The 17,588-nt window shown below is 47.8% G+C and overlaps 2 protein-coding genes and 1 pseudogene across 6 annotated transcripts; 1 reads left to right on the top strand and 2 right to left on the bottom strand.

The window, feature by feature from the left end:
* Nucleotides 1-4,408: 4,408 nt before the first annotated feature.
* On the bottom strand, nt 4,409-8,212 carry LOC141022009 (uncharacterized). Its single transcript, XM_073497882.1, has 2 exons — nt 8,044-8,212; nt 4,409-5,322 (listed from the first exon to the last, which is right to left on the bottom strand). Exons 1-2 carry the CDS (start codon nt 8,210-8,212, stop codon nt 4,409-4,411), a joined length of 1,083 nt encoding a protein of 360 aa, XP_073353983.1.
* Nucleotides 8,213-11,613: 3,401 nt separating this feature from the next.
* On the bottom strand, nt 11,614-15,380 carry LOC109752702 (uncharacterized). Of its 5 annotated transcripts, XR_012182643.1 has the most exons (5): nt 13,962-13,977; nt 13,578-13,659; nt 13,439-13,504; nt 12,110-13,092; nt 11,614-11,888 (listed from the first exon to the last, which is right to left on the bottom strand). XR_012182643.1 is itself a non-coding variant. In XM_020311606.4 (3 exons), exons 1-2 carry the CDS (start codon nt 15,270-15,272, stop codon nt 13,455-13,457), a joined length of 1,239 nt encoding a protein of 412 aa, XP_020167195.1. In that variant the 5' UTR covers nt 15,273-15,380; the 3' UTR covers nt 12,731-13,092; nt 13,439-13,454. The 5 variants fall into 5 exon arrangements, 1 of the variants encoding a protein (XP_020167195.1); XR_012182642.1 differs by having other exon boundaries at nt 13,439-13,659; XR_006663136.1 differs by lacking the exons at nt 11,614-11,888; nt 13,962-13,977 and adding an exon at nt 14,084-15,363 and having other exon boundaries at nt 12,731-13,092.
* Nucleotides 15,381-15,591: 211 nt separating this feature from the next.
* On the top strand, nt 15,592-16,649 carry LOC109752554 (lysM domain-containing GPI-anchored protein LYP4-like; annotated as a pseudogene).
* The last annotated feature ends 939 nt before the right edge of the window (nt 16,650-17,588 follow it).

Consider the following 17,588-nt stretch of genomic DNA (forward strand, 5'->3'; position numbering starts at 1 on the left):
CTTCAACAAGATGAGGGGCCTCGCCGACACACTGGCTTCGATTGGCCAGTCTCTACAGGACGAGGAGTTCACCACCTTCGTGCTTAACGGGCTTGATGATGATTATGACAATCTCGTTGAAAACGTTCATGGCCGTGATGATCCACTTCCACCTCGCGAGCTTTACGCCCGACTCCTTGGCTGCGAACAGCGCATCAAGACGCGTCGTGTCTCACCAGGTTTTGCCTCCGCCAATGCCGCGACTCGCGGCAAACCTCCGCGGTCATCATCTTCCGGTGGCAAGCCGGCCCCGCGTGGCAATGCGCCATCCATCACGGGGGGCAACCGGCCGGTTGCTTGCTGCTCCTCCTGCGGTGCCCCGCAGGCCTGCCAGCTGTGTGGCCTTGAGCGCCACATCGCCTCTCGCTGCCATCGTCGCTACAAGCAAGATTTCCTGAGCCTCGGCAACAATGGTAAAGGGAACGACAAGCAGGCCGCCGCCGCCGTGACGAGTCATGATCATGGTCACACTCCGTCCTACTCCATTGATCCGACATGGTATATGGACACCGGAGCTACTAACCACCTCACCGGCGAGATGGGTAAGCTCTCTACTCAGGAGCCATATCGTGGTCATGATCAGGTGCACACCACCAGTGGAGCAAGTATGCGCATCTCTCATGTTGGTCAGGCTTCTCTCCTTGCACACAATTTTCGCAAACTACATCTTTCCAATGTCCTTCGTGTTCCCTCTGCTACGCGTAGTTTGTTGTCTATTCCTCAACTTACATGTGATAATAATGTCTTTGCTGAGTTTCACCCTTTTCGTTTCTTTATCAAGGATCGGGACACGAGGGCCGTTCTGCTTAGCGGTCGTCTTCGCCATGGCTTGTACGCACTTGATGCGTCACGCACACCCTCCTTGCAGTCTTCTCCTCAGGCGTTCAGTGGTGTCCGTGTGTCGCCCACTCACTGGCATGCGCGCCTTGGTCATCCTGTAGCTCCCATAGTTCGTCATGTGTTGCATCGTTATGAGCTACCAGTTGTGTCCAATAAAACTGCTGAAACTGTCTGTGATGCCTGTCAGCAGGGCAAGAGTCACCAACTTCCGTTTTCAGAGTCTAGTCGTGTTGTGAAACATCCTCTTGAGCTTGTGTTTTCTGATGTCTGGGGTCATGCCCAGACATCCATTAGTGGTCACAATTATTATGTCAGTTTTATTGATGCTTATAGTCGGTTTACTTGGTTATATCTTATTAAGCGCAAGTCTGATGTGTTCGATGTTTTTATTCAGTTTCAAGCACACGTTAAGCGTCTTCTTAAACAGAAAATCATCCATGTCCAATCCGACTGGGGTGGTGAATACCACAACCTCAACTCGTTTTTTAACAAACTTGGGATTTCGCATCGCGTGTCATGTCCTCATACACATCAGCAGAATGGAACTGCCGAACGTAAGCATCGTCACCTCGTTGAAACTGGCCTAACCTTACTAGCTCATGCATCTGTTCCGTTTCGGTTCTGGAGTGATGCTTTCTCCACAGTCTGTTTTCTTATTAATAGGCTTCCCTCACGACTTCTAAAAATGCAAACCCCGCTTGAACTCTTGCTCAATGAAATCCCAGACTACACGTTCTTTAAAGTGTTTGGGTGTGCATGTTGGCCTCACCTTCGTCCATATAACAAGCGTAAGCTAGAGTTTCGGTCTAAGAAGTGTGTTTTTCTCAGGTATAGTTCCCTCCACAAAGGGTACAAGTGCCTACATGTTCCAACAAACCGCGTCTACATTTCTCGTGACGTTGTGTTTGATGAAAATGTGTTCCCCTTTCGTGCACTTCCGACTCACTCTACCACTCCTATGTCATCAGTGCATGTGTCTATACCTTCGCCTGATCAATTTGTGGATGTTGCATATGCCCCTGCGTTGCTTCCAAATCATGCTGCAGGTATTGGATGCGGCGCCCGTCTCGAGCTTCTTGATGAACAGGTCGTGGATGTGACTCGCGCTCCGGACGTGCATGCGCCATGCATGACGGGTGGCGCCCGTCAACCCGCTACCGCCTCACCTGTGGAGGCTGCCTCGCGGGTGCCCGGCTCACCCGACACACGTGCGCCCGCGCCTGGCTCGCGGGTCGCCGTCTCGACTGGGCCGGCGCTGGCCTCGCCCGACGCACGTGCACCCGCCTCGCCTGGCTCGCCTGGGCTGGCTTTGGCCTCGCCCGGCTCGCGGGCCTCTGTCTCGCCTGGGTCAGTGCTGGGCTCGCCGGCCGCCGCCTCACCTGGACTGGTGTTGGGCTCGCCGGCCGCCGCCTCGACTGGCCCGGCAGTGCTGTCACCTGCCCCGACCAGCCCTGCTTCGGTCTCCAGTTCGCCGACAGGCTCTGTCTCGGCCTCCTCCGAGTCGGACTCGCCTGGTCCCACGCCGGCCTCGTCGCCGCAGCCTGCGGTTGCTCTTCGTCCTCGAACACGGAGCCAGCACGGCATTTTTCGTCCGAAGGAGCGCACGGATGGTACGGTTGCGTGGCTTGCTGCGTGCATGGCCCATACTACTGTCGATCCCATTGCAGAGCCTCGTCACTTGCAGGCTGCACTGAGCATCCCTCACTGGCCTGCCGCCATGGAACAGGAAGTTCAGGCTCTTCACAAGAATGACACCTGGCGTCTTGTTCCTCCAGTACCTGGTGTCAACGTCATTGATTCTAAGTGGGTATTTAAAGTCAAGAGACATGCTAATGGTTCCATCGAATGATACAAGGCACGGCTAGTCGCCAAGGGTTTCAAACAGAGGTATGGTCTTGATTATGAAGACACGTTCAGTCCAGTCATCAAGCCTACTACCATTCGATTATTGCTGTCTCTTGCTGTTACTCGTGGGTGGTTCCTTCGTCAGCTTGATGTGCAGAACGCTTTTCTCCATGGCATTCTAGAGGAGGAGGTTTATATGCGTCAGCCGCCTGGTTTCGTTGATCCGGCACGTCCTCACCATCTCTGTCGACTGGTTAAGGCGCTATATGGACTCAAGCAGGCCCCTCGAGCATGGCATGCTCGCCTTGGATCTGTTCTTCGGGCCCTTGGGTTTACTCCCTCCACTGCTGATACGTCATTGTTTCTCCTACAGCGTACTGAGGTTACGATTTATCTCCTGGTTTATGTTGATGACATCATTCTCATCAGTTCCTCTGACGCTGCTGCTGATCGCCTTGTGACTGCTCTCAGTGGTAACTTTGCTGTCAAGGATTTAGGTGCACTGCATTTCTTCCTTGGTCTGGAGGTTTCCCGCTCTTCTGCTGGGCTGACTCTTACTCAGAAAAAGTACTCCCTGGACTTGTTGCGGCGTGCTGGAATGCTTCAGTGCAAACATGTTGTCACTCCGATGTCTGCTACTGATCGGTTGTCTGCCCTTGATGGAGACTCTCTCTCGTCTGATGATGCTACTGAGTATCGCAGTCTTGTTGGTGGTCTGCAATACCTTACTATTACCAGGCCTGATATCTCTTATGCAGTCAACCGTGTGTGTCAATTTCTGCATGCCCCCAGGACATCTCATTGGTCAGCTGTGAAGCGTATTTTGCGATATGTCTGTCTTACTGCCTCCTATGGTTTGCTTCTTCAACCTACACCGTCGTGTGAGCTCTCAGCTTTCTCTGATGCAGACTGAGCTGGTAGTCCTGATGACAGGCGATCCACGGGGGGATATGCGGTATTCCTTGGTTCTAACTTGATCGCCTGGAATGCTCGTAAGCAGGCCACAGTTTCTCGCAGTAGTACTGAAGCTGAGTACAAAGCTGTTGCTGATGCAACTGCTGAGATCATATGGGTACAGTCTCTATTGAGAGAGTTGCGTGTCTCTCCGGCTCAGCCTCCAGTTTTGTGGTGTGACAACATCGGTGCTACATATCTCTCTTCTAACCCGGTGTTTCATGCTCGGACAAAACACATTGAGGTTGACTATCATTTTGTTCGGGAACGTGTTGCACAGAAGCTACTCTGTATCAAGTTTATCTCATCCAAGGATCAACTTACTGACATCTTCACGAAGTCCCTTCCACAACCACAGTTTGTAGGCTGTAGGCGCAATCTTAACTTGCTTTGTACTTCAGGCCATACTTAAGATTGAGGGAGGGTGTTAGACTGTATATACGTAGCCTCTGTAATATACTGTAACATTGTATTGTACCCCTTGGGGTACCCTCTATATAATGAGATAGCCACACCCCGGTTTAGGGTGTCGAGCAGTTCCCAACATATTACGTTTTACACCCGGTTGTGTTGAAATGTAGATCCAAAACGGAGAAGTTTGTAAGCACTAGATGTTCCTCTATTTCTTGCGCAAGGCTGAGCTCGGTCTGTGGAAAACTAAATGAGCCCTGCCAAAAACAATTGACAGTAATATATATCATCCATAATAAGTTTAATACTACTAGTTTAATTAGTTGGCAACTTCAGTAATAATAAGTAAGTAAAGTGAGCAAGAGGAGACAAGGAAACGCACAAGGCTGCTGTCGTCCGACTCCATCCGCAGGGACAGGCCGGCATTGTTCTCCGCCGTCTCGAGCCTCACCATTGCAAGGCCCCAAGGACCGATCCCGGCAGCCGGCTTGGAATAGCAGCACCGCCACAGAACCTTCTCCACAATGGGTGCCGAGATGGACAATCTGAGCTCGCCGGGAGTGTTTATGGACAGTGTCAATTGCTTCAGTGCGGGGACGTCGACGTGCACGCGACCTGTCGACTTGCGCTTGTTCTCCAGAACGAGCTCCTGCAGGGATGCCGAGCGGATGGCGTGGCCGAGCGAGCAGCCGGCCGCCCTGAGCACGCGCAGGCGCGGGCAATGGAGGAGCAAGGCGGCGGCGTCGACGTGGCAGCCAGAGAGGGACAGCGCCTCGAGCGCGGGGAACATGCAGCAGCTTGCCGGCGGGTCGGCGGCGGCGGAGAGGAAGAGGTCCAACCCGCATAGGTCGACGGATGTGGCCCGGTGGAAGCCGGGCAGGTTCACGGGAGGGGGAAGGTACGGCAGGTCGCGTGTCCGGCGGGCAAGTGGGCTGCGAGAGACGTTGAAGCGGAGCTCCACCGGTGAGAGCCCGGCGGCGGCGCGGATCAGGGAGGCGACGTCGGCCACGTTCAGCATATCGTACTTAGGAGGACGCGGGGGCGGCTCGGGGACGTGGATGTCGAGGAGGGACACGTCGGGGACGTGGACGAGGGAGTCGAGCGCGGGTCGGAGCAAGCGTGGCGCGACGTCGCGGAAGGTGAACTCGGTGAGGCGGCTCCAGAGGCGGCTCCACCGGCGGGAGAGGAGGCTGGTGCGCGCGGCGGCGCGGGCGCAGCGGAGGCGGGCGAGACCTGGAGAAGCAGGTCGTCCGGGAGGGGGCTGATGAGATCGGGTCCTCCTCCGGCTGGAGGCTCGGGAAGGCCGCCATGGCGTGCTCCTTCCTCCATGGCCATGGCGAGCGCGTGTTGGAATTTTCCGAGGATCGATTACGTCGAAATCAGGAACAACTCGCACACAAAAAATTTCATCGCGAATAGCTATCTGACGTTCTCACGGGTTTAAACCGGGCGCTGCTCTTTTTTTTTTTTGAGGGGTAAACCGGGCGCTGCTAGGATATACGCGGGAGATGGCCCTAGCCCAACCAGATGGCGCACGTCAGTTATTTTTCGTTTTTCTCGTAGTTTTTTTCTGTCAGTTTAAATTATAATTTAAAAAAATTGCGAACACAAAATCAAAAGGTTGTGGATTTGAAAAAATATACACATGTATTCAAAAAATGTTCGTGATTATGAAAAGGTTTGCGAATTCAAAAAATGTAGGCGAATTCAAAAGACGTTCGCAAAATCAAAAAATTCATGAAATACAAAAAATATTCATGAATCAGAAAAATGTTCGAAAATTCAAAAAATCAGGCAAAACAACAAAAATGTTCGCCAATTCAAAAAATGTATGTGAAATAAAATACATTCACGGATTCAAAAATATTTCACGCAATTCAAAACATGTTCACGAACAATTTTTCACATCCCAACCATTTTTTCTAAAATTAAACATTTCTTCAAGTTTTGAACAATTATTGAAATTCCGAGCATTTAAAAATCACGAACAAATTTTAATAATGTGAATTTTTTTGAAATTCTGAAAATATTATAAAAAAACATACACATTTTTCGAAAATTCAAACAATGGTTTCTGAAGATTTAGAACATTTGTATGTTTGTGAAATTCTGAAAAAGAATAAAAAAGAGAAGAAAAGGAAAGAAAAAGGAAAACAACCAGAAAAAACTAAATTAATAAAAATAAAAAGTAAAACAAAAATAACAGGAATAAACAGCCCGTAAGCTTCACAAAACCGGCATCGAAGCTTGGATCCTTCTGAAACCTGGCTGCTTGTGAGCGCCCCGTAGGGCGATTAAATGGCCGGCCGGCGAGTGCGATCGGAGTCTTGGGGAACTTTAAAATAGCTTAATAAATCATATAAAAAAGGTTACCATCGACAAAACAATGAATGTTCCATGGTTGCTTTACATAGTTACCATCCATGGCCTAATTAAAACTTTTGTGTCATAAAATCATGGCAAAGTTATAAAGTCGATGACTAGTTTACTAATTCTTGTGTCCTAAAATCATGGAAATTATTGGTCAGATGGAAAATGTAGCAATTTCTCCTCTAAAAGCATGGCAAAATTTGGAAAATGTTAATAGTGGTCACGTAACAGACCGTAGAAAAAAAATCAGAAATCAACGCAAGTTTAGAAAAATTTGAAAAATTGAAAATTTTCACATGGAAAATTAAATTTCCTAGACCATAGAAAATTAAGAAACTTTGAAAACGGTGACAAGAAAATTTTAGGGTATTTGTTCTACAAAACTAGGGAAATTTTTGGTAAAATATACAATGTTCACATGGGAAATTTAAATGGTACATCATGACAATCAATATTATTTGTATATAAATTCTATAAAAATCATGGATGGCAACTTTCTAAAATTTTGTTCTGCACATCATGGGAACTTTATAAAAAAAAATCTAAGACATGGTTTTAGAAAATGTTTGCAATGGTCACATGGCAAATTATGTTTTTTAATGGCATGGCAGTTTTATTACTAAGTGCATGGCATTTTTATAAAAATGGCATATTATTATTATTATTATTATTATTATTATTATTATTATTTAGAGATGGTGCTTTTATGTTAATAGATGAAACTTTTTATTATTAAGAGATGGCATTTTTATTATTAAGGGATGGCATTTTTTATTTTTTAGCTGGCATTTTTTGTTTATTAAGAGATGTCCCTTTTTTATCATGGCATTTTTTCTTTCTTTTTGTTTTCACATGGCAGTTTTTTGTTCACGGCATTTTTTGTCCCAAGGATGACAGTTTTAAAGTTTTAGCATGACTTTTTCATTTTGTAGTTCATACAACCCTTTTTTTAATCATATTCATTGTATATTTATAAACTAGAGAGATGGGATTTTTTTTATAAAGTAGTATGGCATTTTTTTTCATAAGTTAGATCATGGCAATTTAGGGTCCTTTTTTTATTGATGGCATTGTTTTTGGAAAAAATAAATAAATTGGGGGTTCACCCCAAGCCTCCTTCCTACCGATCAATCGGGGCGGCTAAAATAGTTCGCTGGGAGCCCCCGACGAACGAAAACTTTCGATGGGAGCAGCTCCTCGCGACCCGTCGCCAGACATGGGCGTCCAAAAAAATTACATAATAATAATAGGTCCATCCCCAAGACAACAAATGCAGCAACAAACAAATAAGTAGACTGAACTGATCACATCCATGATATGAGTAAATCCAATATATGAGATTCTTCTATTTCAGTCATTATTCATAATTCCGTATATACCCACTGTATACAATAATGCTTCGCGCCCAACTTGTACATGTACAATGAACATATGTATGCATTCATCTTCAGTCTCTCACGGACAGATGTGTGCATCCCTCAAAAGAAAACAAAAAATGTACGCTTCACAGCTCTAATAGCAAGTCAGTTATCAGGTCACCTATTCCTCCACTCTTCTAACACCGTACAAGCTCAAGCAGACAACCTGCAGGGCATAAGCTTTCAATGTTGCCCAGTGAAGGATCCTCAGCCTCCGAGATTATTATTGTCAACAATCTAATCCTCGGCGCCCTTGCCAATAGCTGCTCGACAACATAAAGTTGAGCTGGAGTCCCTGTGTAGTTGACGATGTCCACTCTTGTCAGAGCCCACATCAGAACGACCTCAACTTCTGGTTCCGTGTGGCAAATGCAGCCTTGTACACAGTAATTTTCCACCTGGAATGAGAGCACGCGTAAGTGTGTTGGTTAGGAATGAACAGAGAAAAGTTGATGCATGACTCCATGGGCAGTGTAAAAGCTTTGCCATGGTACAGAATAAGCAAATGGCAAGAGCGACAAATCTTTAATCTACTGCTATTATTTGTTTGGGAGCAATATAAGATCAGAGGTTCAAACACCATCAAGGAAATACCTGAGATGCAGTCATCATGATATCAAGATCATATTCAGGAAATCAAGCATAAGCTTATATTTTTAAAATTCTACATCTTATAGACTGCCACTATAGATGATACTTCCTCTTTACATTACACAAGACAAGAAGTGCAAAAACTGTAAAAGAAAGATATACCTGATAAATAGGTGTACACTTCATACTAACTATTCCTAACAGCTTTTTTTCTCTGAAAATGAGGGATCACCCCCCCCCCCCCCCCCCCCCCCGGCCTCTGTAACTATTCGCTCTAAAAATAATATAACATTTATCTCATTCTGTATGCTAATTGTTCGACTATGTTTGTTACCTACTCAGTGAACTAAGGAATTCCCCTCATTATCAACATAATTTTTCAGGTAGATATTAGAACAAAAAAAGGATTGTGTAAGACAGGTTCCAAATTATTTGTAGCAAATCAATTTTGATAGTCCTTCAACATTAAGTTGAAAATAATCCCTTCCACTACTAACAAACATAAAAAACTTGAAGGTCCGTGCATATTTAACCTTTTACTTTCAATCTCCCTTATATGTTTCGAATATTCCTATCACTCTACGTTAAACCGATGGGCGCAGCAACACGCGCCATCAATGATCTATGAACTTGTTCTCAAGAAGAATGACAAAGCACAAGGACAAGAGAATGGACAATGCGTTGGCAAGAACTCACACCACAACATAAGTTCCCTTATAGGTTCAGTTGGACATTAAGCAACATACATATGTTCTTCAATCATATGGCAAACATGATTTGAGATGATCACATATGATATGTTGACCCCCAACATTGCTCGATTCTTTGCTCACAGAGCTCAAGATACATTTGCTATGGGAGTTGACCTAAACATCCTGTGGGCTGTTACTTTTTCGAATGGCAATGAGAAAGTTGATCAGGAAAGAGGAACACACCGGTCCTTATTGGTGTTCGATGCCACTCGCCATCCTCCGGGACTTGTCCACCACAATATCTCTCGCCACACAAACTCCCAAGCCACCCGCCATCTGAGCACCTCTCTTCATTGGATGCTACTGGTTGTGGAAGAAGGTGACATCGAATAGGATACATCAACTCAAGCATGGGTGGGATTGTGCAATATTCATCATGTCAATAGCTAGGTCTATTGGCCATTGATGGACAGAATGTGATGAAGATGCGCCACACAGGGACTGGCTTGAGAGGGTGCCTGGGGAGGTGTACCCTGGAAGGGTCAGCAAGCTGAGGTTTAAGTTGGTGTAACTCCTTTTGGGCAACATTAAATTTGGCGATCTAGACAAGGAGCTTTAGGACTTGATAATATTATATGAAGTAATGAAGGCCAACAAATATTAGTACCTTTTCATACCTCTATATAATGCACACCTTATGTTATTTATGTGAGGCGTGAAAGCACAATATTTTTTGTGCTTTTTTCCGTTCCGGTATCTCATATCTTTTTCGTGGAAAGGCTCAAGGCCATGTATTAGATAAAAACCAACACTTAGAAGAACATCCTTAAAAGAATATGAAATCGTAAGAAAGTCCTTGATAAAATCATAATTGTCTCCCTTTCGCATCCACTGGCAGCACGCTGTTAGCAAAGCTTGTTGCCTCCTCTAAGCCTTCGTATTACTAGAGCAACCTTGTTGAAACCCAGGAGCTTGAAGAAGCAGCGGCGGATAAGTTGCGGATGTAGACTATAAGACGCCGACGACCACAGTGTGACCAGATTGTCATCATGGAGAAACTAGCACAAAGGAGGGCCAGGAGATAATCCCAACTCTAGCCAGACAGAGGAGGGGGGCACAAACCTTGCAGGCTCCCCAACAAAGTTGCATTTGGCTGAGCTTCATCGGATGGAAAAGGAACCAGGGAACAAAATCACGTCATGACGCCACCCCTTAGTAGGATGTCGCTAGTCGCCTAGACAATCAAAAACTTCTTCGTTTGGTTGCTAGAACCCACGCCAAAAAAATGAGTCCCATGATCTGGCCCAAATTGAAGCTCCACACGCCCTTTACCAATGCCAAACAACATCACCGAAGAAAGGACATGACAGGGAGGTCTTATTCCTCATTGCCCATCGCGACATTGCTTCACCACCGTAGGCCACACACCTAGACTTACCCCTAACTGTTGCTAGGGCGACTAGAGATTACATACCATCCCAGACCAAGGTGAGCCCCCCACCGGAAGGCACTCGGAGGCAAGGAAAACTAGTGGCGGCGAAAGCCCTTAGGAGGAAAGTCGCCCCTTCTTTCTTGGAAGTTGGGAGGTGTGCCGTTCCGTAGCTGCCTTTATCATTCTGTTTGCTTAAGTTGTATCTCATCCAGGAACAAATACTTCTCACTATAGTCCGAATGTTATTTTAAATTGGCGTATATTTCAAATTGTGATTATCTAACTCATGTCAACAGAATCCTCATTGTAGTCGGAATGCTATTTTGAATTGCAAATGAGTATCTCAATGATGTTTTTTGAGAGTATGAATACTGCATTGGGCCGAAAGTACTATTCTGTTCCCGAGCTCAAATGCACCCACATGAACAGTAAAATCGAAAGAAAAAAAGTTAATTTTTTTAAAAAAATCTGAATTTTTTTCGTGATAAACTTTGACAAATGTTTTGTATGCTTGCAAAATTTCAGCACGAAATGACATTCGTGGAAGGCGTGGCGAAAAAAACAAAATCGTCACTCCAAAATGTGTTCAAAACTAGCATTTTTGGAACATCGATTTTGTTTTTTTTTCACGACTTACACGAATGTTATGTCGTGCTGAAATTTTGCAAGCATGCAAAAATTTGTCAAAGTTTACCGCAAAAAATTTCAGAATTTTTTGATTTTATTTACTATTTTTTCGATTTCACTGTTCATGAGGGAGCATTTGAGCTCGGGAGCATATACTCCATGTCCGCATTGGGCTAACTTATTGTCGAGCCAAGTTCAGAAGAGCTAACTACGGGCCAGTTTGTGTGGGTCCACATGTATCTCTCTTTTTGCATTTTGCACGGACAATCACAGGAAGGACACACCGCGGAAAAAAAAGGTGTAACAGTAACAGTTCTAGTATTTCATACTTGGAAACTGGTCTTATGTGGTCAAAACAATAAATCAAAACTTATTAAGAACATTCAGGGGTCAGTTTTTCTTTTATGTTAAAGCCACCTGGCGCACATTATTGATTTGGAATATAATAATACCTCTGTATCTGGATATAAGTAGTTGCATTGTTCACACTTCATAAGCAAAGGCTAGAGAGAACTCAGAAACTTCCGGTGCTATTCACCACATGCCCTGCTCTGTACCTCTACGGCAAACATTCCAACACCCATTGAAATGCATTCCTGAACGGCGAAGGTCGAACAGGTGCATTACTCTGCTTATCAGTCACAGGAATAGGAATCGATGCACACAGTTCTGCAAAGAAGGAAATGATATACGCATCAAGGCACGGATGATGGCTGGTTCTTTTCAAGACAAAGAAGAGAAACATTTCTCGGATCCACATAAAAAATAGTGATTCAGCGTAAAGCAAGGGGCTGAAAGTAACTAGTATTTCAGTAGGACAAACCATGTACAAGAAGGCAAATGTATGGATGCTGCCTGCAAGTTAAAGTAACTATTTCTGTAGGACACACCTGCTGATAAATCATCGCCGTCTGAGCCAATACCCTTTTCTGCTGGTGAATCGGTATATTTTTACAACCAAGCCAGCCCCACAATTCATCCCTCCACCTGCGTGGCGGTTGGTTCACATCTCTCAGCCATTGCTCACATTACATGGGTGTTGTGTTACATCCAAATCATTACGAGACCTTCACATCTTCCAAGCATGTGCCCAAGAATTGAAACTAAGTTAATGGGGGGACAAACATTTTTACATCCACAAATCACAATAACTGGCTCTAATTATAACAAAAAAATGTTCATAGGCCGTATGAAATTTAATAAAATGAAACTATGTTGGTCAGCACTCATATTGACATCTACAAAATAGAAGCATTCACTAGTATGATGATTGGTACATACCTGGAGAAACTCTTCAGATAGGAAATTTAGTATGTACTATGTACACAGTAAACTTTTCATCAAAATTTCTTTCTTAAGAGAACTCCTTATCAGTTCCTTACTAGCATAACTATGGATATATAATATATTCTCCAGTATTCATGCTCATCACGCTTGCGGTTACAGCAGCATCAATTCTAATCATTTTCAAAGCCAAAACTAACAAACAAGTAATAAAAAGAGTTCAAATCTGAAAGAGATAGGCAGTCCCACTCATTACTCAACTGAAACAGTACACACTTGCTAGGACATGACATAACAATTGAAGCCATCTGACATGTAGTCATCGAGTTCCTACTAGTTAAATAACTAACCCATGGGCATCTAAGCATATTTCAGTCTACGTTCTCGACACTACAAAGCAAAGAACAGAATATACAATAATAGTACAGTACTAATGCAGCTTAGATACAATGAAATTGCGAGGTTTGTAATAACCATCACCGAGATGTCACTAATTCAAACATGTGGCCCGCCACCAAGTCAAAAAAAAAACAATAAGATGCCTCCAGAAATCAGCTTGCATTGCATCTGAAATCTCCAACGTGCAAGCCTGGAATAAGGATGCCCTGTTAGTTGCAGGGAAAATATGACAAATGCTTCACTTCAAGAAACAAATGAATATCATTGAGTTTGGAATCATATTGCATAGCCATTTGGGATTCTAGACACACATTCATCTACGCTGTACAGATCGGATAACCAAAATAAAAGAAAATCAGAAGCATCATTCACTTGTCCAAGGACAGCATCACCAACTGATCTCTGCTAATGATTACACCCAGTTCAGTTCTAATATTATATAAAGCATTTGGATCGTCTATATTTATGTATGTTGTCGATGTAGAAAAACAATAAATCCACATCACTTGTTCAACAAACATAGCACATTAGCATACCTAATGGGACAATCATCTAATGCACTGACATTTCAGCTCCACCATCTCGACCACCAACACCGCTGCCTACAAGCAAAAGAAACCCAATAAACCAAAGAACATTCATGGAAGAGGTAAACCGATGAGAAGGCAAAACTACCCTTTATGACGACAAAGGTAGGAATGGGGGAAATGAAACCATATCTACTGCTAGGCGTGCAAGGTAGACAATCATCGTTTACCTAGTAATGAAATACATGTTAGGACTGTTTAGCTGTTCAGAGGAAATGTATTCAGATAGAATTACTATTTTGAGGAGGATTCGTTCCAGCAATGCCAAATGGGTCAAAAAAAAGCTCATTACTTTTACTTGAGAAACTTAAGTGACTGATGACAATACTCACCACTATTCAGGTTCAATGAACAAGCAACGTTTCTCCATGTATGATAGTAAAGATGCCAATAACTATTATGAATATATCATTAATATCAAGATCAATCAAGAAACATAGCATTCCACATGTGAAATCAAATAACACATTACATATAAAATGGTTTGGTAATACAGTTTTAGCATAGTTCCTGCACACTCGGCCACTCGCCAGTTGCCAATAGTTAGAAAGAACATGCTAAATACACCTAGAGCAGACAGGGACAAGGGATTACCTATAACATAGAAATTTCTGTACGGATAATAGGTCCTTGTAAAAATGCAAGCGCTCTGGTGTTCAATAAGATTTATAAACTGCATGGACTCAAGCTGGAGCATGTATTCACCGTAAAACGTTGATAGCAAAATCGCATTGCTGTCCTCATCATACCCCTGCATCATAAACGCATTTGGCTCCCCGGTCAGTCCAAATGAAAAGAGCCCATCTAGCTGAATGGTTTTCTGCAGTTCCCATCCAACAACACCATCACGGTTAGATTTTCTCTCCCATAATTGGATGGTACCGCTCTGATAATCTGGCTCGGAAAAAACAGCAAGGCCCAGACCGCTGTGCTGTGTCCGTACAACGAGAAAGGACCAGTGGTAGGCTGCTACATTAACGTCTGCTGGCTTCTGGATCACCACAAGGCTCTGGATTTCAAAATCAAACTCGAGGATGCCACCTCCAGAAACCAGCCAGCAAAATGAATTTCTAACCAGGACGCTGGGTTTTGCAACACATACACATGTCGAACGTGTGGTCTCTAGTGAGACAACATCCCCCCACACACCGGACTCCGACTCATAGAGGCAAGCAAACTTGTGTGTGCCGTCAGAATCACTGCCTACCAAGGCCAATCTAAATGGGGTGAAGCGGCAGTCACCGTGCACATGCCCGTCTTCGACGGCGGCGGCGCACATCACCGCCGCGTTCTGGACGAACCTCCCCTTTTTCCTGCAGAACCCTGGTGGAAACGCAAGGCGGCGCTGGTGGCCGGTGAGGGGGTCCCACACGACGGCCTCGCGGCGCTTCTGGCAGATGAGGAGGGCCAGGCCATGTCGGCAGCCGAAAAACGCCCAGCCCTCGCCGCGAATCCATGGCGCCGAGAAGCGCGCGGGTGGGATGCGGTCCCACCGGCCCATCGTCGTGAGCTTGAAGATGGGCCGCTTGTCTCTGCGGAATTCCTCGTCGAAGAAGCCAAGTAGCGGCGGTGGCTTGTTCCGGCCGTGGTGCTCGCGGAAGCGGCTGAGGAAGCCGGGGTCGGAGAGGATGCGGCGCCAGCGCGTGCACACGAGGGATGCGCGCGGAAGGGAGGACGGCTGCGGAGGGAGGCGGAGGAGGATCTCCTCGAGGATCTCTTCGAGGATGACGCCGCCGTCCAGCGCGGGCGCCGGCGACGATGCGGCGGCGGAGGGGCTGCTCATTCCGGCGAGGCTAGGGTTCGGGAGTCTGGCCGCAGTCTGCGTCGAGTGGAGACTCGAGTGAAGGGGTAGGGGGACTCAACTAAAATGGGGACTGATGGGCGCCGACGCACCGGCCCATCGCGCCCCAGCCGCCCGATATAGCGGCCGTCAGATCATCTCCAGCCGTTGAGCCTTCGGGAGGCATTTTTTCCACCGCTTGTGGGGCTGCCAGCGAAAAATTAAGCCTGGGATAGATATTTATTCACTCGTTGCCTTTACCCAGCCATCACCACCACCACCACGCGAACCGCCTGGCTAGCGGATCGCCTACTCGGTGGCGATGAAGCGCGGCCACGGCTCCAGCAGGCTGGCCGGCGACGGCGACGGCGCATTCCCCGACCGGCCACCATTCGGAAACCGTGAGCCTCTAAGTCAACACTCCCACACTCCCACCCCACTCCACCGCCGCCTCCTCCTCCTGCTCCTCCTCGCCGCGGTCGCCTGCACGGGGCCGCCCGGCGCCGCGTCCAAGCCCGCGCTGCTCGAGCCCTGCGCCTCCGCCACGGCCTGCCCCGCACTGCTCTCCTCCGCCCTCCACGCCGACCTCAAACTCGCCGAGCTGTCCGCGCTCTTCGCCGCCGACCCGCTTGCCATCCTGGCCGCCAACGCCATCGACTTCGCCGCCCCGGGCCCGGCCGGCCGCATCCTCCCGGTCCGGCCTCGCGCTGCGCATGCCGGTCCCCTGCGCCTGCTTCGGCGGCGTTCGCAGGGCCACCTCCGTCCGCTACGTCTCCCGCCTGGGGGACACGCTCTCGCGCGTCTACGGTGGCCTCACCGCCCTAGACTGGATCAGGGACTCCAACGGCGGCGTCCTTGACGCCGGGACCGCGCTGCTCGTGCCACTGCACTGCGCGTGCTTCGGCGGGGTGGGCAACGGGGATACCGTGCAGGCAATCACGAAGAGGTACCAGACCACGGCCACCGACATGATGAGCGGGCACGGCTCCGACAGGCTAGACGGCGACGGTGACGGCGCGTTCTTGGACAAGCTCGGGTGGCGAGGCAGAGGCCGGCGCGCGACGAGGAGGCGGCCGCGACCAGCGGCGGTGAGGAGGCAGAGGCCGGTTGCCGCATTGAGCAGCAGCGAGGTGAGCCGGCCGCGCCCGCGGGATCCGGCCGGAGAGGCGAGCTCAGGTGGCGCGGTGGAGTCCTGACCGCGCCCGCTCGCCGGCCGCACTTGCCTGTCCGGAGCCGGCGCAGGCCGCGACGGCGGATGGGGGCTGGTAGAGCATGGAGGAGATTCTTGCATGCGGGCGGCGGGCACTGCACGTGGTGGGCCTAGTAGTCCGAAAAAGGAAGGAGAGAGAGAGAATAGAGGCTGGCAGTGGGCCTTTTGCGGCCAAAAACTAATGCCGGCGCCCCAGCTGCCCCCCGATTTCCTGGGATTGCCTTGCGAGCGCCGGCCCTAGTTTTTGTTAAATCCGGCGCAAAACGAGCCTGTGGGAGTGCGACTGGGACATTTTTTTAACGCCGGTGCTAAAAAAAGGCTCCTGGGGCGCGGCTGGAGATGCTCTCAGATCTAAACCCCGCTTCGTCCTCCTCGCAGTCATTCCCCACACCCCCCCTCCCCTCCCCTCTGGGATAGAAATTGCAACGGCCTCGAGCTCCGCCGACACCTCAGCATACCTCCGCGAGAAAAACGGAGCTTGAAGCTCCACCGCGGCATCCTCGTCGTCGGTTGCCATATGCATCTCCTCGCCCCCGGCTCCACACATGTAGCAGCTGCCTTCTCTGGTTGCAGCTCCGCGTAGCGATGGCTAGAGCTCTGTGGCTCATGCCATCAATGGCCATACCGGGTTGAAGCTGTTTTTCCATGGCCATTGAAGCTTTTTTTTTCAAGGCTGAAGCTTTTCACTGACCGGTTGAAGCTTTTCCCGCGCCGCTCGAAGGTGTTTTTCGCGGTTAAGCTTTTATCCACAATTTTTGCTGCGAACAGCATGAGAAAAGCTACAAACAGTGGTCGTTTTTGCTACAACCAGGAAGACGACGAAGTGTGGCAGGCGAAAACAGGTTGCCAATTTGTTGCAACCGGCAGCGGGAAAGCTACCATCGGCGAGCGAATTTGCTGCAACCGGTGTGAGGTGGTGCAACCGGCATGCGGTGGTGCGACGAACGGCGACACGGGTGACCACGCTGACTAGGATTTTGCTACCACCGGTGCGCACTTTTGCTACCACCCTGGTGGCTGTGTGCTAACAGTGCGGCGACGGGAAGCTGCGACCTCGTTGACAGATGATGGAACCAGCGTGACCCATCGCGCAGATGCTACAACTGTCG

This window comes from Aegilops tauschii, chromosome 4, assembly GCF_002575655.3.
Source record: "Aegilops tauschii subsp. strangulata cultivar AL8/78 chromosome 4, Aet v6.0, whole genome shotgun sequence".
NCBI classification, from domain to species: Eukaryota; Viridiplantae; Streptophyta; class Magnoliopsida; order Poales; family Poaceae; genus Aegilops; species Aegilops tauschii.